At 41.6% G+C, this 16,110-nt stretch overlaps 1 protein-coding gene across 1 annotated transcript in view; it reads left to right on the plus strand.

Moving 5' to 3' along the window:
• The window catches only part of TPRN (taperin), a 39,939-nt gene extending 30,824 nt beyond the window's left edge, over positions 1-9,115 (plus strand). The window contains exons 3-4 of the mRNA XM_075185471.1: positions 4,322-4,431; positions 5,740-9,115. Of these exons, the coding sequence (XP_075041572.1) occupies positions 4,322-4,431; positions 5,740-5,802 (173 nt within the window). The 3' untranslated portion in view covers positions 5,803-9,115. The remainder of the gene's footprint in view (positions 1-4,321; positions 4,432-5,739) is intronic.
• Positions 9,116-16,110: the final 6,995 nt, after the last annotated feature.

Here is a 16,110-nt window from a genome sequence, read left to right on the forward strand (position 1 = left end):
TACACTTAAGAGGGGGGTTGATTTCAGTACTACGCCAGTTTGCATAGCGCATCTTGCATTAAATTGCTCAGAAGCTTCTGGTGCCGACCTACAGGCATCCTGCGATAGTTGCAAATCATCATCAGTTATATTATAGCGCCACTAATTCTGCAGCGCTGTACAGAGAACTCACTCAAATCAGTCCCTGCCCCATTGGAGCTTACAGTCTAAATTACCTAATACACACACACAGAGAGAGAGAGAGAGACTAGGGTCAATTTTGATAGCAGCCAATTAACCTACCAGTATGTTTTGGAGTGTGGGAGGAAACCGGAGCACCCGGAGGAAAGCCACGCAAACACAGGAAGAACATACATACTGATATGGATATGGCCATGGTCGGGAATTGAACTCATGACCCCAGTGCTGTGAGGTAGAAGTGCTAACCACTGAGCCACTATGCTCGGAATTGTTGCTTTTTTATTGAAAGCAATTTACAAAGAGGGATATCTTCAGAAATTGAATCATTTGGGTTCCGATAAATAGTTGACTTGATCTTGGCAATGCTCAACTTTTGCTATTTACATGCCTTACTGTAACTCCTGGTCCTCTTCTACTTTTCATGAAGTTCCTTTCTATCATTTATCGTTTCATTTGTGTTTCTTAAGTTGTGTGACTGTTCCAACTGTGAATTATTGTGACACTGAAGTAATATGGTATACATTGTATTGGGATTGTATAGGCAATACATTTTAAGTGATTTGGATTCTTATCTTTTCATCCATTAAGAACCTATGTTGATGGCTATATTATGGCGTTCTCAGGGTATATATTATTATTGTAACTATACTGCTTTTCTATTTGGATACAGGGGCAAACGCACCACGCCAGTGGGCGTGACCAGCATGCATGGGGGCGTGGCTATAATATTAGACAGTGCTTGGCTGCTCTCCAACTCTTCCTATCCCCATAATATACATGGGCAATGCTGCATGCACTACTGTTAGGTGCATGCAGCTCTCCCTTTTCAAGCAGAGCCGTGTGAAGCGGGGGCAGGGTCCAGCCACCTCAATTATACAGTGCCCCAGGCTTGGAGGGGGTTCCCAGGCACTAGAAACCCCCCCCCCCTCGGTTAGCCTAGGGGATATACGTAAGGGGGTTGCTATAGCTCAGGCTTTTCAGGTGGCAGGGCACAGTGGGACTTGTAGTTCGACAACAACTGGAGAGCCACGGGTATATTTGCTGACGCTTTCCACTAAGAATTGTGTTCTGAAGCCCCGGTATAGGGTAATACGTCAGTACGAGTACAGTCAGGTTGTACATCTAATGTTCTTATGTTGTGCCCTAGCATATCTCCGATCTGTACACGGTGTGCTAGTCTCGCAGCCCATTGAATGGGCGCAGGACAGGGAGAACGCAGTTTGTTTGTTTACTGTGATTTAAATGACACATTACGTAACCTGTGTTACTGTTTAGAACTCGGCCTTTAATTACTAATCTGCGTTTTATTATTCACAAAAGAGTTCCTGGCTGGCATCCAGCGCCGACGGGCTGCAGAGGTAGCCTGGCGTGAGCAGGAGAGGCTGGCGACGTTGAACATGAGCTTTTTATACGCCCAGGATAAGCTGCTTTAATTGGGGAGTAAAGTCACAATTCCTCGACTTCTATAAATCTTTTTATTCTGCTGCCAAGAGACTGTGTCAATACAGAAACTGTCCTGTTCCTGTTCCCTGACATTGCGGACTGTCAGACCTGAACCTTTATACAGGCCGCTGAATGTGTAATGCTGAGTAATAGACCGTCCTCAGTCCTCCGTGACGGGTGCTCTCACAACTCTTCCTCTACTCATTATGGGGGTCTAGGACCAAGGGGGTTCTGATTATCCAGTAGGCCCGAGCGCAAGGCTTTTGGGGGTGGGGGGATTTTATGCAAACATTTTGGGGGTGCAATATTGCGACAAGGAAAGGTGTAACCTGAAATTCATTTTAAAATATAAGAGAATAGATGTTCTCCCAAGTAAAAAAGAAAACGTGAAAGAATGTCGTAAGGTTTTAATCTTGACGTATTCCGTTGGTAAAGGCTGAAGACAATGGGGTATATTTACTAAATTTCGGGTTTGAAAAAGTGGAGGTGTTACCTATAGCAACCAATCAGATTCTAGCTGTCATTTTGTAGAATGTACTAAATAAATAACTAGAATCTGATTGGTTGCTATAGGCAACATCAACACTTTTTCAAACCCGCAGTTTAGTAAATATAATATTATAACATAAACTTTAGGGGAGGGAGGGGGGGAGCTGGATTTTAAATTAAAGACACTGTGTCAGCCAGGACTCTATAAAGCAAATTCTTGTTAGACCAGAACCCTGATTATATTTGGGAGGCAGAGCCGTGACCCATAGCTCTGCATAATGTTTTCCTTTTTTAATGACTATAATGTTATATATAGTTTGTTATTCATTTGTTCCCACTATGTGGTTATACATTACTTTATGAAGATGGAAATTGTGCTGTAGCTGGTTTATCAGGTTTATATCTCTCGTTATCTACTTAGACTTTGAGTGGAATGTTTCTTATCCCAGCAATATATATATATATACATATAGGTTAATGTGTGAGGACATTCCAGATAGTGACGCAGGTGACACACACAATAATACAAGTGTGAAGTGCTTTGTTTTGTGGCAGTCTTAGTCTGGGCGGGTGGCCACAGTACGGAGGAGGGTTTGTGTCTTCTGCGGGTATGTGAAGCACCCTGGCAGCCAAGGAATACTGCCCAATGTATACTAATAAACTACCAGTACACTGATGGCCAACAAGCGATGTAGAGGACTTTATATGTGTACCACACCTTTAACAAGGTAGTTTGTAGACTATTGTGGTATGTACGTATACATTGTGTTCCTATGTACTATTATATGTATAGTGCATATATCAAAATCCTTCTGTGGTGTTTTCCGCAAGTAAGGGATCAATGGCCCCATGTTCGCTTTTTTTAAAATCCTTTGCTGGCCTTGTTTTTAGCCGTATGGTCTTGGTGGAAACTCTGTTGAATCACTCTGTCAGTCTCTCTACACTGGCTGCCTGTTTTCTACCGAATCCAATATAAAATACTTTTACTAACCTACAAGGCCATCAACAAAGCTGCACCAACATACATCTCCTCTCTTGTCTTAAAATATCTCCCAACTCGGCAACTCCGTTCTGCACAAGATCTGCGTCTCTCGTCCACACTCATTACATCCTCCCATTCCCGGTTACAGGACCTTTTTCGGGCTGCACCCACTCTATGGAATTCTCTCCATCGCACAATAAGACTCTCCTCTGGTCTACAAGCCTTCAAGCGTTCTCTGAAAACCCACCTCTTCAGACAAGCTTATAATATTCCTCAACCACCCTCTTAACCTCACTACATTACCCTATTACCACCCATTACACAATCTAACACAAGACAACTACCCCCTGACCAACATTGTTGTGTGACAGGATCATTTAGCTTATGAGTCACTTTTACCTTTGCAGTCTGGCTGGGCTGAAATGCAAAATGTAGACTTAACCTTATGTATCAAACTCCCATTGCCCCATAGATTGTAAGCTTGCGAGCAGCGGCCTTCTCACCTCTTTGTCTGTTTTACCCAGTTTGTTTATTCGTTTACTGTGTTTGTCCCCAATTGTAAAGCGCTATGGAATATGTTGGCGCTATATAAATAAATGATGATGATGAAGAGTGTACAACGGTCTACAGGTGGTGATCCAGCCATGCATGTGGGTCAGACACTTCGTTCCATCACAATAGATCAGTAGGGGCTGTTTTTCCTCAAAATCCCGCTGTTTAGCCCGATCCCGAAGTCTCCCGGGATGCACCGTAAGGAAGGTCAGCCATGGCCAATTCCAGCCACGGTTATGGAGTTTCGCCGGTCTAGTTGAACAGCTGGTTGTGTGGTCGCAGTCACCTTCAGTCCGGTAAATGAAGTGCGGTTAGTGGTTTGCAGCTGGCCGGCTCATTCTGTGTTTAGTACCCTACGCGTTTCTGCTGAATGTCCTAGGTGCCAGCGCACTTTCTAGCAGTGCTAGGACTTGTCGTTCCACGTGATGCAGGGAGGAGCAGGTGGCTTATGTGAATATATCTGTGTTATGACATCACCCTAGTATGTATATATATATATATATATGTATATATATATATATATGTATATGTATATATATATATATATGTATATGTATATATATATATATATATATGTATATATATATATATATATATATATATATATATATATATATATATATATATATATATATATATATTTATATTATTTTTTTGTTGATTTTGTTTCCACAGGTCTATCGAATTACACCCCCAAACACTCCATGGAGTATAGTAAATGGCAGGATGAGAAGCCGGAGGGTGGGCCAGCGTCTCCTGTCGGCAATGCAGACAGAGAGGACATGGTGAGTACAGAGAGTTCCCTCCGTCTGCTTATTAGACCGCTAAATAAACTTGTTTATAAGGTTAGACATACTTAGTCCTTAATTATTAAGTTTGGATCTTATCAGTTAGCAATTTATGTGTCGTATCCGGATTATAACCAGACGGCAGCCAACCGTAAAGTGCTCGTTGTTCAACCGGGTCACGAGTCTAGAAAAATATAGAAGAGGTATAGGTGCCGATTAGTGTAGTATCTCACAGGTATGAACCAAATATGTCAACACACTCAAACTTATCTGCAGTAATCAAATCTAGGGGTCCTTTGTGTTGCTTCTTATCTCATGGTCCCTCAGATGCAGGGTCTCAAAATGGATATATAAACGGCGTAGTATATATGGTAAAGGCTTTTAATAATGTAAATCGATATCGAATGAACGTACTTTAAAATATTAATAAAAAGCGCTTATCTGAAAGGGTCCTTGGAGTCCTTCTTGCGATATCGATAACTATTATTGCCTATGGTTCAAATCGGGTCTTCAGGTGTTTCAGAATGAACCCAACGCGTTCCAGAGGACGTCTAATATATCGAAATGCGTTGGTGACGATTCTGATTCCCGTACTTGATTAATGTAGATGAACTGGAGTGTGTTCACATCTTTGGTGCTGGGTTCACTATAGCACAACATACCAGTGAAATAATACTCTATTGGGTGCCCGTCGCCCACCTAATCATTGCCGATTATTTAAAGGGCACCACAGATTCCGTAGCGTCGGACAATCATCTGACAGACATGACATACATGAATATATTGAACATGGTAACAGATATGTGAATAAAATTAAGCATGATAACACATACATGGCTAGTTACAGCTAGTATGGATACCGGTGCGAATCTCAGGCGTGTGAGTGAATCAACGGCAGACGATTCATCATAAGACATGACCTCGGTCATATGAGGTGGACGGATATGAGATATAGAGTAGACAGGACCCAGGAGCTTACATTCTAGAGGTAGGGGGTGATGAGTGACAGTAGTTACAAATGGGTCGTTAGTGGATGGAGGAAGTAGAGAGAGTGGACATGAGGCAGCGTTTGAAGGTTGGGAGAGACTCTGGTAGGACGAGGCTAGGCGTTCCATAGGTTAGGATCAGCACAAGAGAAGTCTTGGAGACGGAAGTGGGAGAAGGATAGAGAGATGTCAACCTCCTCAAACCCCTACTATTACCTAAACTAGAAATCTTATGAAAGGAAGTCATCTGCTTGAACAGGGGGAGGGTTGGGGGGGGGAACGTACAAGGTCTCACGTAAACCTACTCTTTCTTTTCCAGCTCACCCCAGCCGACAACAGCTCTCACACAGATTTCCGGAGCGAGCCGGCCCTGTACTTTTAAAGGAGGTGACGTGGGACGGTCAGACACATCTGCGATATGGTCACTGCCCTGACGTCTGTCCTCCGCTAAAACTCCAGCTGGTATTCAGGATCTAACAGCCAGCTGGCGTCAAGGAGACGTTATCGACATCGCGGCCGTGCTGCAGAGGATTCTGGGAATGAACTCTTGCTCTCTTTGCTCCAAGACCCACTTGCACTTACAAAATTGTTCCAAAATTAACCCGCTGTCGCTGTGCAGCTTAAGAAACTCCCTGGGGATATTGGCTAATATTTTTAATACGCCATAGTATATGTAGCAGCTCCTCCGCTGCCTGCAGTAGCTTTGTTAATTATATTAATTAACAAGCTGTGTGTTCAGAGATAAGTGAATGTCCAGGCACCTCTTGGTGACAAGGTGGGGGTACGGTCTATAAGACGTGCGTGTGAGTGACCCCTTCTTTTTGAAATTGTTTGAAAGTACCTTTTTTTTTCCCCGACGTCTGGTACTCTCTGTTTTTGTATTGGCGTCTGCTTGAGGTATGGTGAGAGGAATATGTGGCTACCCCCCCATTGTATCATTTGGGGGGGGGTCAGCGCTGACGGATGATTGGTTTTGGGGTTTAAAAACACTGATTTGTGGGTAATGAGAACTATGCAATAAATCAACCGTTTAATGCTTCCATTATGTTTAGCATCTTAACGGAGCGGAGTATGAGAGACTCCTTCACCAGGGCTTCTGGAACCCCCCCCCGCCCCGTAATAATTTGCTGTACTTAATATTAACACTCCTGTCAGTGCCACAGTGTGCACGGCTTACCCCCCCTCAACTCTTATTAATTATTATATATGTTTATATCGCTACTTTTATAGAAAAAAAATATATGCTCAGTTCTATGCAGTGATCAGGCTGTCGCTCAGCTTTGCACAGGTTCCCCAGTAACGGCGGACGGTTCTCTGTCTTATTCGAGATACTGGTTGCATTCCAGCCCAAAATCTAGAGGAGGGTTATGACCGGTGTGTGTGTGATCGGTGTGTGTCTAGTGGATGTATCCACACTTCTGTATAACAATGTAATACCTGTCTGTATTATCAGTAATGTAATAACATAGAGATTTCCATATTGTCATGGCAGCTGTGACAAGCTGGTAAACCGTCTTTAAATCCGTACAATGTATGATGCGTTGCCTACCTGGGATCCCTTTGAGATATACTGAAGTTCTATGTTCTCTATACCATTGTACTGTGGTTCATCAATGAGCAATGCATTCTGGGAAAGCCTGACAGACGCTCAGGTAGATGAATTAGGTTTTCTCTCTCACAGTACCGGGAGACTTTTCTCCGGTGTATTAATGCTTTGTACATCTAGACCTGCTATGGTAAAATTATATTCTATCTTTAATGTCTTGAAGGGGTTGCCCACTATTGTGCAAACAATTCTTGATTCAAGCTTCCCGCTATGTATAGCAAATAGACGCAGTCCTCCCCTTGTCGCCAGCAGTATCTTAGTCCGACAGTCGCCGCATGTGGCTGCTCTCGGTTTCAGGTACTAGGGGAAGTTCTTGGGGTTGGGAGGTACCTATCGACTATACGTAGGTTTTGTTTTTTTCGGAAGTAGACCGCTCCTTTAAATACTGCTTTTTCATTGCGTCACTACGAAATATGTTGATTGGTTAATTTCTTCTGTACGCTGTGATGTTCCAGCCATTGCTAATAAGTACTACCGTTGCTTGTCGCTGCCGCCAGCGCTGTTTTTCTCTCTGGGTCTCATTCTGGCCTCAAGCGTCTCGTTGGTATTCGGCCTCCGACTGACGCGTTTGGCAAATATGTGGACAGCAGTGAGAAAATACAGCAACTGAGAACCGATGCCAACAGTGGTTGTTCTTCAATGACGGTACTCCCAACTTTGCTGATTGCAAAAATCATCGTACTAAAGAAGCTTTCTACCCGCGGACGACTTTGTTTTTGTTTCCTTGGCTTGTAGATGTCGCTCAGCAACGTTTACCAAGTCTCCGGCTTTGACGGTCTCTCGTCCTTCTGTGCTGGGCAGCCATGCCTTTTATATCTCTAGGCAGCGCTGTTTATTCCTGTTGCCCAGGGAAACGACATCCTGACTGGCGTCAATTACCGGCTCTGCCTGATGATATAAATATAGGACTAGAAGCAAGAGACAGGCAGATACAGCAGGGTAGTAAGTAAAAGTGGCAGTAAGTCCCTTTTACAGAGCAATAAATGAAAGTCGTCTGAGGGTGGACTTTTTCCACTTGATTTGTAGAGGGGAGCGGTAGCTGCAACAGAGCAGGCAGCTGGCATGTAAGTGGTTAAGTCTTTCTTTGACACATGAGATACATATGTTTGTTTGCGTGCTATACTGTGTACGCTGTAATGATTTGCATGTGGTGCTTGTATCTCTAGCGTTAGCCAGACCCCATGCAAATCTCCAGTACATCCCTGGGGGTGGGGGGTCTACCGTCTCCAGATTTTGGTAATTATCTGCATGATGCAGGGGAAAAAGAGACAATAGGCATAACTCCTGGACCATTATATAAAAGCACTTTATTATTGCTATATGTAACATACTGGTCCATCGCTGAGACATGCCACGCCCTATGCTTTTTGGCTATGCTGGGCCTCCGTAGCCTAATGGCCCCTATTGGCCCCATCAGTTCTCCTTCTACTGCCTAGAAAATGTCACTCTCGTCCCCACACTCCATTAATGTCCTGCGACAGCCTTAGGCCAACCTGCAGCTCCTCCAGCTACGTTGAAACTACATGTCCCAGCATGCACTGCCAGCTTGCCTGGATAGGTGGTTCTACCACAGCCGGAGAGCCAACGGGTACCTACCTCTGCCCTACAGTTATCAACTACCTACTGATTTTACCACAAAAGGTCACACACTCCACCCCTCAGTACAGCCAATTCCTCCATTTTGTCCCCTCACATTGACCTTTGTGTGAGTCGTTTTGTGTTTGTATATAAAAATAAATTTAAAAAAAGTCACAAAAAGTCTACTTTGCACTTGATTTAGTAAAGTTTATAAAAAAGTAATGAATAGAATAATATATATAAATATATATAATTAATATTCACTTCAGACATTCCTATTCTGTCTTAGCCAGCTGTGGTTATGTGGCCAAATTCTGTATTTTCAGTCTTCTTGTGTAAACTTGGATTAAATTCTTGACTATCAATAACTATCATTTTTTTTGTCTCTTTGTTTTTTGTTTTTTTTTATTATTATGATTGTAGATTCAGTCCAAGACATTTACTGATGTTGTAACTGAATACGGATGGAAACAGCTTATTGAATAAATATTTTCACTGCAGGAACATTAAACTGAGATTCTTACTTGTATTTTATTTGTACTGTATTCGTTGTACCACAAGGCGACATATCACTGTTTCATTATTTAAAGCTTGATTTGTGCATACTCGCGAAGGAGGCGGCCATTTTGTGGAATGAACCAATATGAGAATACACTTGGAACCAGTGACACATTTTAATCCTTCACATCCATCCCTGCCCCAATGGAGTTTACAATCTATATTCTCTACCATATGAACAAGTGCAATTAAGGAGAGAAGTCTTAATATCATTGTGATGTGTTGTAAACCCAGAACAACCAATCAGATGGTTGCTTTCATTTTCTAAAACGGTGCTGAGAAGTGAATTAGAACCTGATTGGCTGCTATAGGTTACAGTATTTTTGTACACTGCAGCATTTAATTTAAAGAAAAGAAAAGCCCCTTTATGTCTAAACAGGTCACTTTGTTATATCTGGGGACTCAATAATTACCAAATAAATAAAAAAATTTATATTTTGGATGAACATAATTAAAAGTAATATCTATTTATATTTAAGGCACCGGTTGATCGTGCAAAGGGTTTCACAACAGGAAAGAGAGATGGGCGTTCAGGAATACACTCGCTGGTCTCTGTTCCTCATTCTCAGAAATGTTATGTTCCTAAAATGTCATGCTTGCTGGACTGTGCGTGTTGTCATATCATTTCTCCAATGATGGGTTATCTTTGTTTACTCAGAAAAGACACAGAGCCATAATTGTGGTAAATCCTGGGTAATACCTTAGGTCGCTAATTTGGATCAGGAGCTGCACACTTTTCATTACATTATTTCGATGTTTATCGTGCTTTAAAAACATTGGCGGAACGTTTCACTAACGAGGTGCACGAAGCGCTCCCTTTTCAAGCAGAGCCGTGTGAAGCGGGGGCAGGGTCCAGCCACCTCAATTATACAGTGCCCCAGGCTTGGAGGGGGGTTTCCAGGCACTAGGTACCCCCTCCTGCCCCCTCTGTTTGCCTATGATCTGGTCTGCTGTGTTTGGGTGACCGTCTCCTGTGTTTCTGGATTACACCAGGCTTACTTTGAACTTCAGATTGGTGTGTTAGTTGCAGTTGGTTGGATAGCCCAGCCAACCAATCAGCTGTGAGTAACAAATTAGCTGAAACGTGAAGTTCTCCTGCTTCCTGCTCCTGGAGAACTAAGTTACCCAAGCCCCCAGGGGTGAGTTTGTTACCGATGCTGATTGTCCGGTCCTCTGCTGGTTCTACTGGTGCCATTAACAGACGGAACGTTACTGGCTAAACCAATTTGTGCTTGGAGAGATTGTAGTTCTCTTTCAAAACTTGAAAAGGTACACAGGGTTCCGGCTCAGACAACAAGATAGACACAAAGGGCCTGATTCATTAAGGAAAGTAAAGGGAAAAAAAAAGGGAGTAACTTTGCACCTGTGCAAAACCATGTCACATTGGAGGGGAGGCAAATTTAAAATGCGAGGATGGATTTGTAATTGGGGTAGGGCATGTCCTACATCAATTTTTAATATTGGTGTACAAATAAAGCGATCAAGTATTTGCGTCCTACGTGAAAAAACAGCCAGTATTTAACTCGTGCAAAATAACAAACTCCTTTGCACACCTTGCATTGCAACATGGTTTTGTCAAGGTTCAAAGTTACTCTTCTTTTTTTTTTTTTTTTTGCTTTACTTTCCTTAATGAATCCGGCTCAGAATCTTTGCAATTTCCACAATGGATTTTACAGAGTGGAATATGTCTGATATAAAGTATTCCGAACAGCTGTCTGATCTTGCGCTCTGTCGATACTATGTCAATGATTAAACATTCCCTGTTAAGTTCTGCGTAAAATGTTGGCGCTATATAAATTATAACAATACGACGCCTCCAGCATGGTGGCTCTATATTCGCTTCCAACGCCCAATCAGATTGAGAGGAAATGAAGGTAATATGCAATCTCCCTCCTCGCCTGATCTGTTGTTGGAAGTAAACATTGACCCTCCAAGCTGAGGTAAGTGTGCGTTACGCAATCATTCCAATAGTCCATAGTTTGCTTGTTTTATTAGATCATTAGTATGAAAATAACATCCATGTATTAGCATTAGTCATTAATCTACCACTTACTCAGCAAGTGATATTAGGAACTGTGACGTATTTTGATTTACATTTATATGAGTTGATGTAATTTCCTGTTAATGTGGCATAATATCAGTCCGTGGAAATGCAGAGATAAAATATAAAAGCAGTGTGTGGTTTGCAGGGTGTCAGCCAGTACACAGTATGGATGTATGTATACGTCACCTTTCATTTATAAGTGATCTGATCTGCACGTGGTGAACACAGAATTTACTTGGAATAAGGATCATTGATCCCTATGGAGAATCCAGACCGCGCACACGATGCGTATATCAAACGCGTCACTGCTGTCTGATCTCGCGCTCTCTGTCGATACTACTATGTCCGTTGTGGATATTTTCCTCAATAAAGAGCAATAATATGTTTCCAAGTAATACTTTACTGTTTATAAATCCCCATTGTACTATGTGTGCATCCCACAGCTACTCACAGAAGCACATTCTTAACACATTATCTGCTGGTGCTCTTTGAAAAAAAAAAAAACGGAGAACATAATATTACCACCTCAGAAACCAGATAATTAAATCTATTTATTTATTTTTTATTTCCTTGAGATTTCTGTAAAGACAAAACACCAACAACAAACTTTAATTTCACTTGAAACTTTTCTGTAGTCTTTTTTTAAAAAATTTTAAATGATGAGTAGTGCCCCCTAGTGGCCATGAACCATATGGCTGTCGAGATCAGATAATATGACAGGAAAACGGGCATTGCCCGCAGCAACCAATCTGTCCGCAGTCCCAATTTCCTCAGGACGGACCTGGGTTTTTTTGCATGCAAAAATGGGTGTGGTGGGGACTGCTGCAAGTGTTTAGCGCCTTCCTAATAATTGCCTAAAGTTCTGCCCCAAGGCTGTGATTACGTATTGGAGATTATATCACTGGGTGCTTTCTCAAATATTTTTTTTTTACCTTCTACTTCCCTGTTCTTTTATGAACTTTAGTCACAATTATAAAAGATCTCTGGTTGAAAGAAATAAACTTTAGCTTTTCCTGTATGTGATTCCAAAGTTCATGCTCTGAAATAAACCACTTCTGCTATTTAACTTGTAGTAATAAACTGTTACGAGCGTGACGCAGGCAGCGCAGGTCATTAAAGCGCCAATTAAAAGTATTAAACGGAGTTGTCTTATATAAAAGAGATACTTTCACAGATTTATAGGTAAACGGTTCAGAATTTTATCAGGATGGAACATACATGAGAGATACAAAGGAGTAGATTTATCGAACGTTCTAAATAGGAACAGTGGAGATGTTGCCCATAGCAACCAATCAGATTCCAGCTCTCATTTTGTAGAATGTACCAGATACATGACAGCTAGAATCTGATTGGTTGCTATAGGCAACATCTCCAATTTTGCTATTTAGGTTTGATAAATGTACCCCAGAATGCCATGAGTGCACAGCCCTCCGTCATAGTATAAAAACATTTACATGTATATTTGTATTATCTTTTATATAAGGGAATGTGTATTTTATATGTAGTGGCCCTTTAAGTACACACATCCCATATTAAGTAAATGTTATTTGTACTTCTTTGTATCACCGACTTCTAGTTGATCAGAGATTCTGAAAGGAACAACTAAAGCCACATGGCAGTGTTATTATCCTGATACAATGATTAATTGCTGTCACAATATACCTGCTATCAAATGGGACCTACACCCTACACAAAGGTCATTCTGATCCAATATCCTGTTTGTGTAACTGATGTAGAGATCTAGGAGTCACTATTTCAGGTGACATAAAGGCAGGTAAGTAATATAACATAGCAATGAGGAAGGCAAGTCAGATGCTTGGTTACATAGGGAGAGGAATCAGTAGCTGAAAGAAGTAATAATACCACTATATAGGTCATTGGTACGGCCTCATCTAGAATACTGTGTTTAGTTCTGGAGGCCGTATCTCCAGAAGGATATAAATACATTACAGACTGTACAAAGAAGGGCAACTAACATGGTGCATGGTCTACAACACAAAACTTACCCGGAGAGACTAAAAGATCTTATTATGTATAGTTTGGAGCAGAGAAGGGAATGGGGGACATGATAGAAACTTTCATATATAACAAAGGTTATAACAAGGTACAGGAGGGAAACATTCTACAAAGGAAGAGAAGTATTAGAACACGAGGACATGCACTGACACTGGGGGGAAGAGAAGTATTAGAACACGAGGACATGCACTGACACTGGGGGGAAGAGAAGTATTAGAACACGAGGACATGCACTGACACTGGGGAGAAGAGAAGTATTAGAACACGAGGACATGTACTGACACTGGGGGGAAGAGAAGTATTAGAACACGAGGACATGTACTGACACTGGGGGGGAAGAGAAGTATTAGAACACGAGGACATGTACTGACACTGGGGGGAAGTAGGTTCAAAGGAAATGTGAGGAATAATGACTTCATAGAAAGGGTAGTGGATAAGTGGAATAGCCTCCATCAGAGGTGGTAGAGGATAATACAGAAGACCAATGTAAACATGCTTGGAATAGACATAAGAATATCCTTACAAAGACCTAAGGATCAAATAGGGTTTGAGGTTAACATAGGTTAAAAAATGGGCAGACTAAATGGGCTAAGCGGTTCTTATCTGCCTTCTAGTTCTATGCTTCTAAATTGCCTTCTTAGTAATGTGATTTTGCTCATGATTTTTTTTTGCCACCGAAGAGAAATTATTTTCGGTAGATGCAGCATTTGATCCAGGTCAGACGTGGTTTGGGCCTATAATCATCATTATCACCATTTATTTATATAGTGCCACTAATTCCGCAGCGCTGTACAGAGAACTCACTCACATCAGTCCCTGCCCCATTGGAGCTTACACTCTAAATTCTCTAACACACACACACACAGAGACACAGACTAGGGTCAATTTGATAGCAGCCAATTAACCTACCAGTATGTTTTTGGAATGTGGGAGGAAACCAGAGCACCCAGAGGAAACCCACACAAACACGGGGAGAACATACAAACTCCACACAGATAAGGCCATGGTCAGAAATTGAACTCATGACCTCAGTGCTGTAAGGCAGAAGTGTTAACCACTGAGCCACCGTGCTGCCCATAATGACCTTTGCCCATTGCTCTCTGATGTGGCATAATTACAGCATTAGTGCATTGCTCTTATTACTAACTGCAATGGAAAACACTGCCACCTACAGGCTACAAAACATAAAACCATTATAAATATGTTGATAACTTCTGGATGATACATCACACATCAATAGTAGCATTATTGTTCTAGTTAGTGAGAATGGCTCTACGACATACATAGAATTTTTTTTTAACAATCATATAATCCCTTTAAGTAAGTCTTGGAGGTATATTTACTAAACTGTGGGTTTGAAAAAGTGGAGATGTTGCCTATAGCAACAAATCAGATTCTAGCTGTCATTTTGTAGAATGTACTAAATAAATAACTAGAATCTGATTGGTTGCTATAGGCAACATCTCCACTTTTTCAAACCCGCAGTTTAGTAAATATACCTCTTGATGTCAGCACTCTGTCTGAGACTAAACACAAGAGAAATGACTTGAATTAAAGAATGTATTGTATAAAACAAGGTAGAAATTAACAGCCAGGGAGCTGTTCTATCATCTTGAGGAGTTACTGAGGTCCACAGAAGTTCAGTCATCAGCAGTAAAAAAGTGCCCTCAGTTGGTTTATAAAATTGTAGATTTTTTTCGAGAACCCTTCAGTAATATCTTTTTTTTCTCACATTAAATCTTGTACCTCTAATTATTTCAGCACATATACTGCTATCTACCACTCCTATCGAAGTGCTCTGGACACTGCTAAACAAACATACTTCCAATCTCTCATCTATGCTCAGGCTTCTAACCCCAAACGCCTTTATAACACATTTAAATCCAAAAACATACTGGTAGGTTAATTGGCTGCTATCAAATTGCCCTTAGTCTTTCTCTGTCTGTCTGTGTCTGTGTTAGGGGATTTAGATTGTAAGCTCCAATGGGGCAGGGACTGATGTGAGTGAGTTCTCTGTACAGCACTGTGGAATTAGTGACGCTATATAAATAGATGATGATGATTTAAATCTCTTCTCAATTCTCCCACCCCAAACCCTCCGACTAACATCAGTGCACAGGATCTTGCTTCCTATTTCAAGGACAAGATTGATAAGATCAGACTTGAAATGATATCATCTCCCTCAACTAGCAATCGGCTTAAATCCTTCCCAGCATCTTCTGACACCCTCTCTTCATTTGATCCCACAAATGAAGAGGAAGTTTCTATTCTTCTTATCTTCCTGCTCTACCTCCTGATCCCATTCCCTCACAAACTGGTAGTTCCCTGTCTCCTGTGCTCATTCCCCCTCTAACTAAAATGTGTAATCTATCTCTTTCTACTGGTATTTTTCCATCACTATCATCATCATTTATTTATATAGCACCAACATATTCCGTAGCGCTTTACAATTGGGGACAAACATAGTAAACTAATAAACAAACTGGGTAAAACAGACGAGGTGAGAAGGCCCTGCTTGCAAGCTTACAATCTAAAAAGCATGCAGTGATTATCCCTATTCAAATTCTGACTCAAACATTCTCAAATTACCGCCCCATCTCCCAGCTCCCATGCCCCTCCAAGCTTCTTGAGAGAATTGCCTACACTCGCCTCACACACTTTCTTACAGCAAACAACCTACTGGATCCTCTTCAGTCAGGCTTTCGCTCTTAACACTCCACAGAGACTGCGCTGACCAAGGTTGTCAATGATCTGATCACAGCTAAAACTAAAGGTGATTACTGTCTCCTAATTCTCTCTGCTGCATTTGGCACTGTTGACCACTCTCTCCTCATATAAACGCTACAATCCCTAGGTCTTGAAGGCACTGTCCTATCCTGGTTCTCATC

Source organism: Mixophyes fleayi, chromosome 9 (assembly GCF_038048845.1).
Source record: "Mixophyes fleayi isolate aMixFle1 chromosome 9, aMixFle1.hap1, whole genome shotgun sequence".
Lineage (NCBI taxonomy): Eukaryota > Metazoa > Chordata > Amphibia > Anura > Limnodynastidae > Mixophyes > Mixophyes fleayi.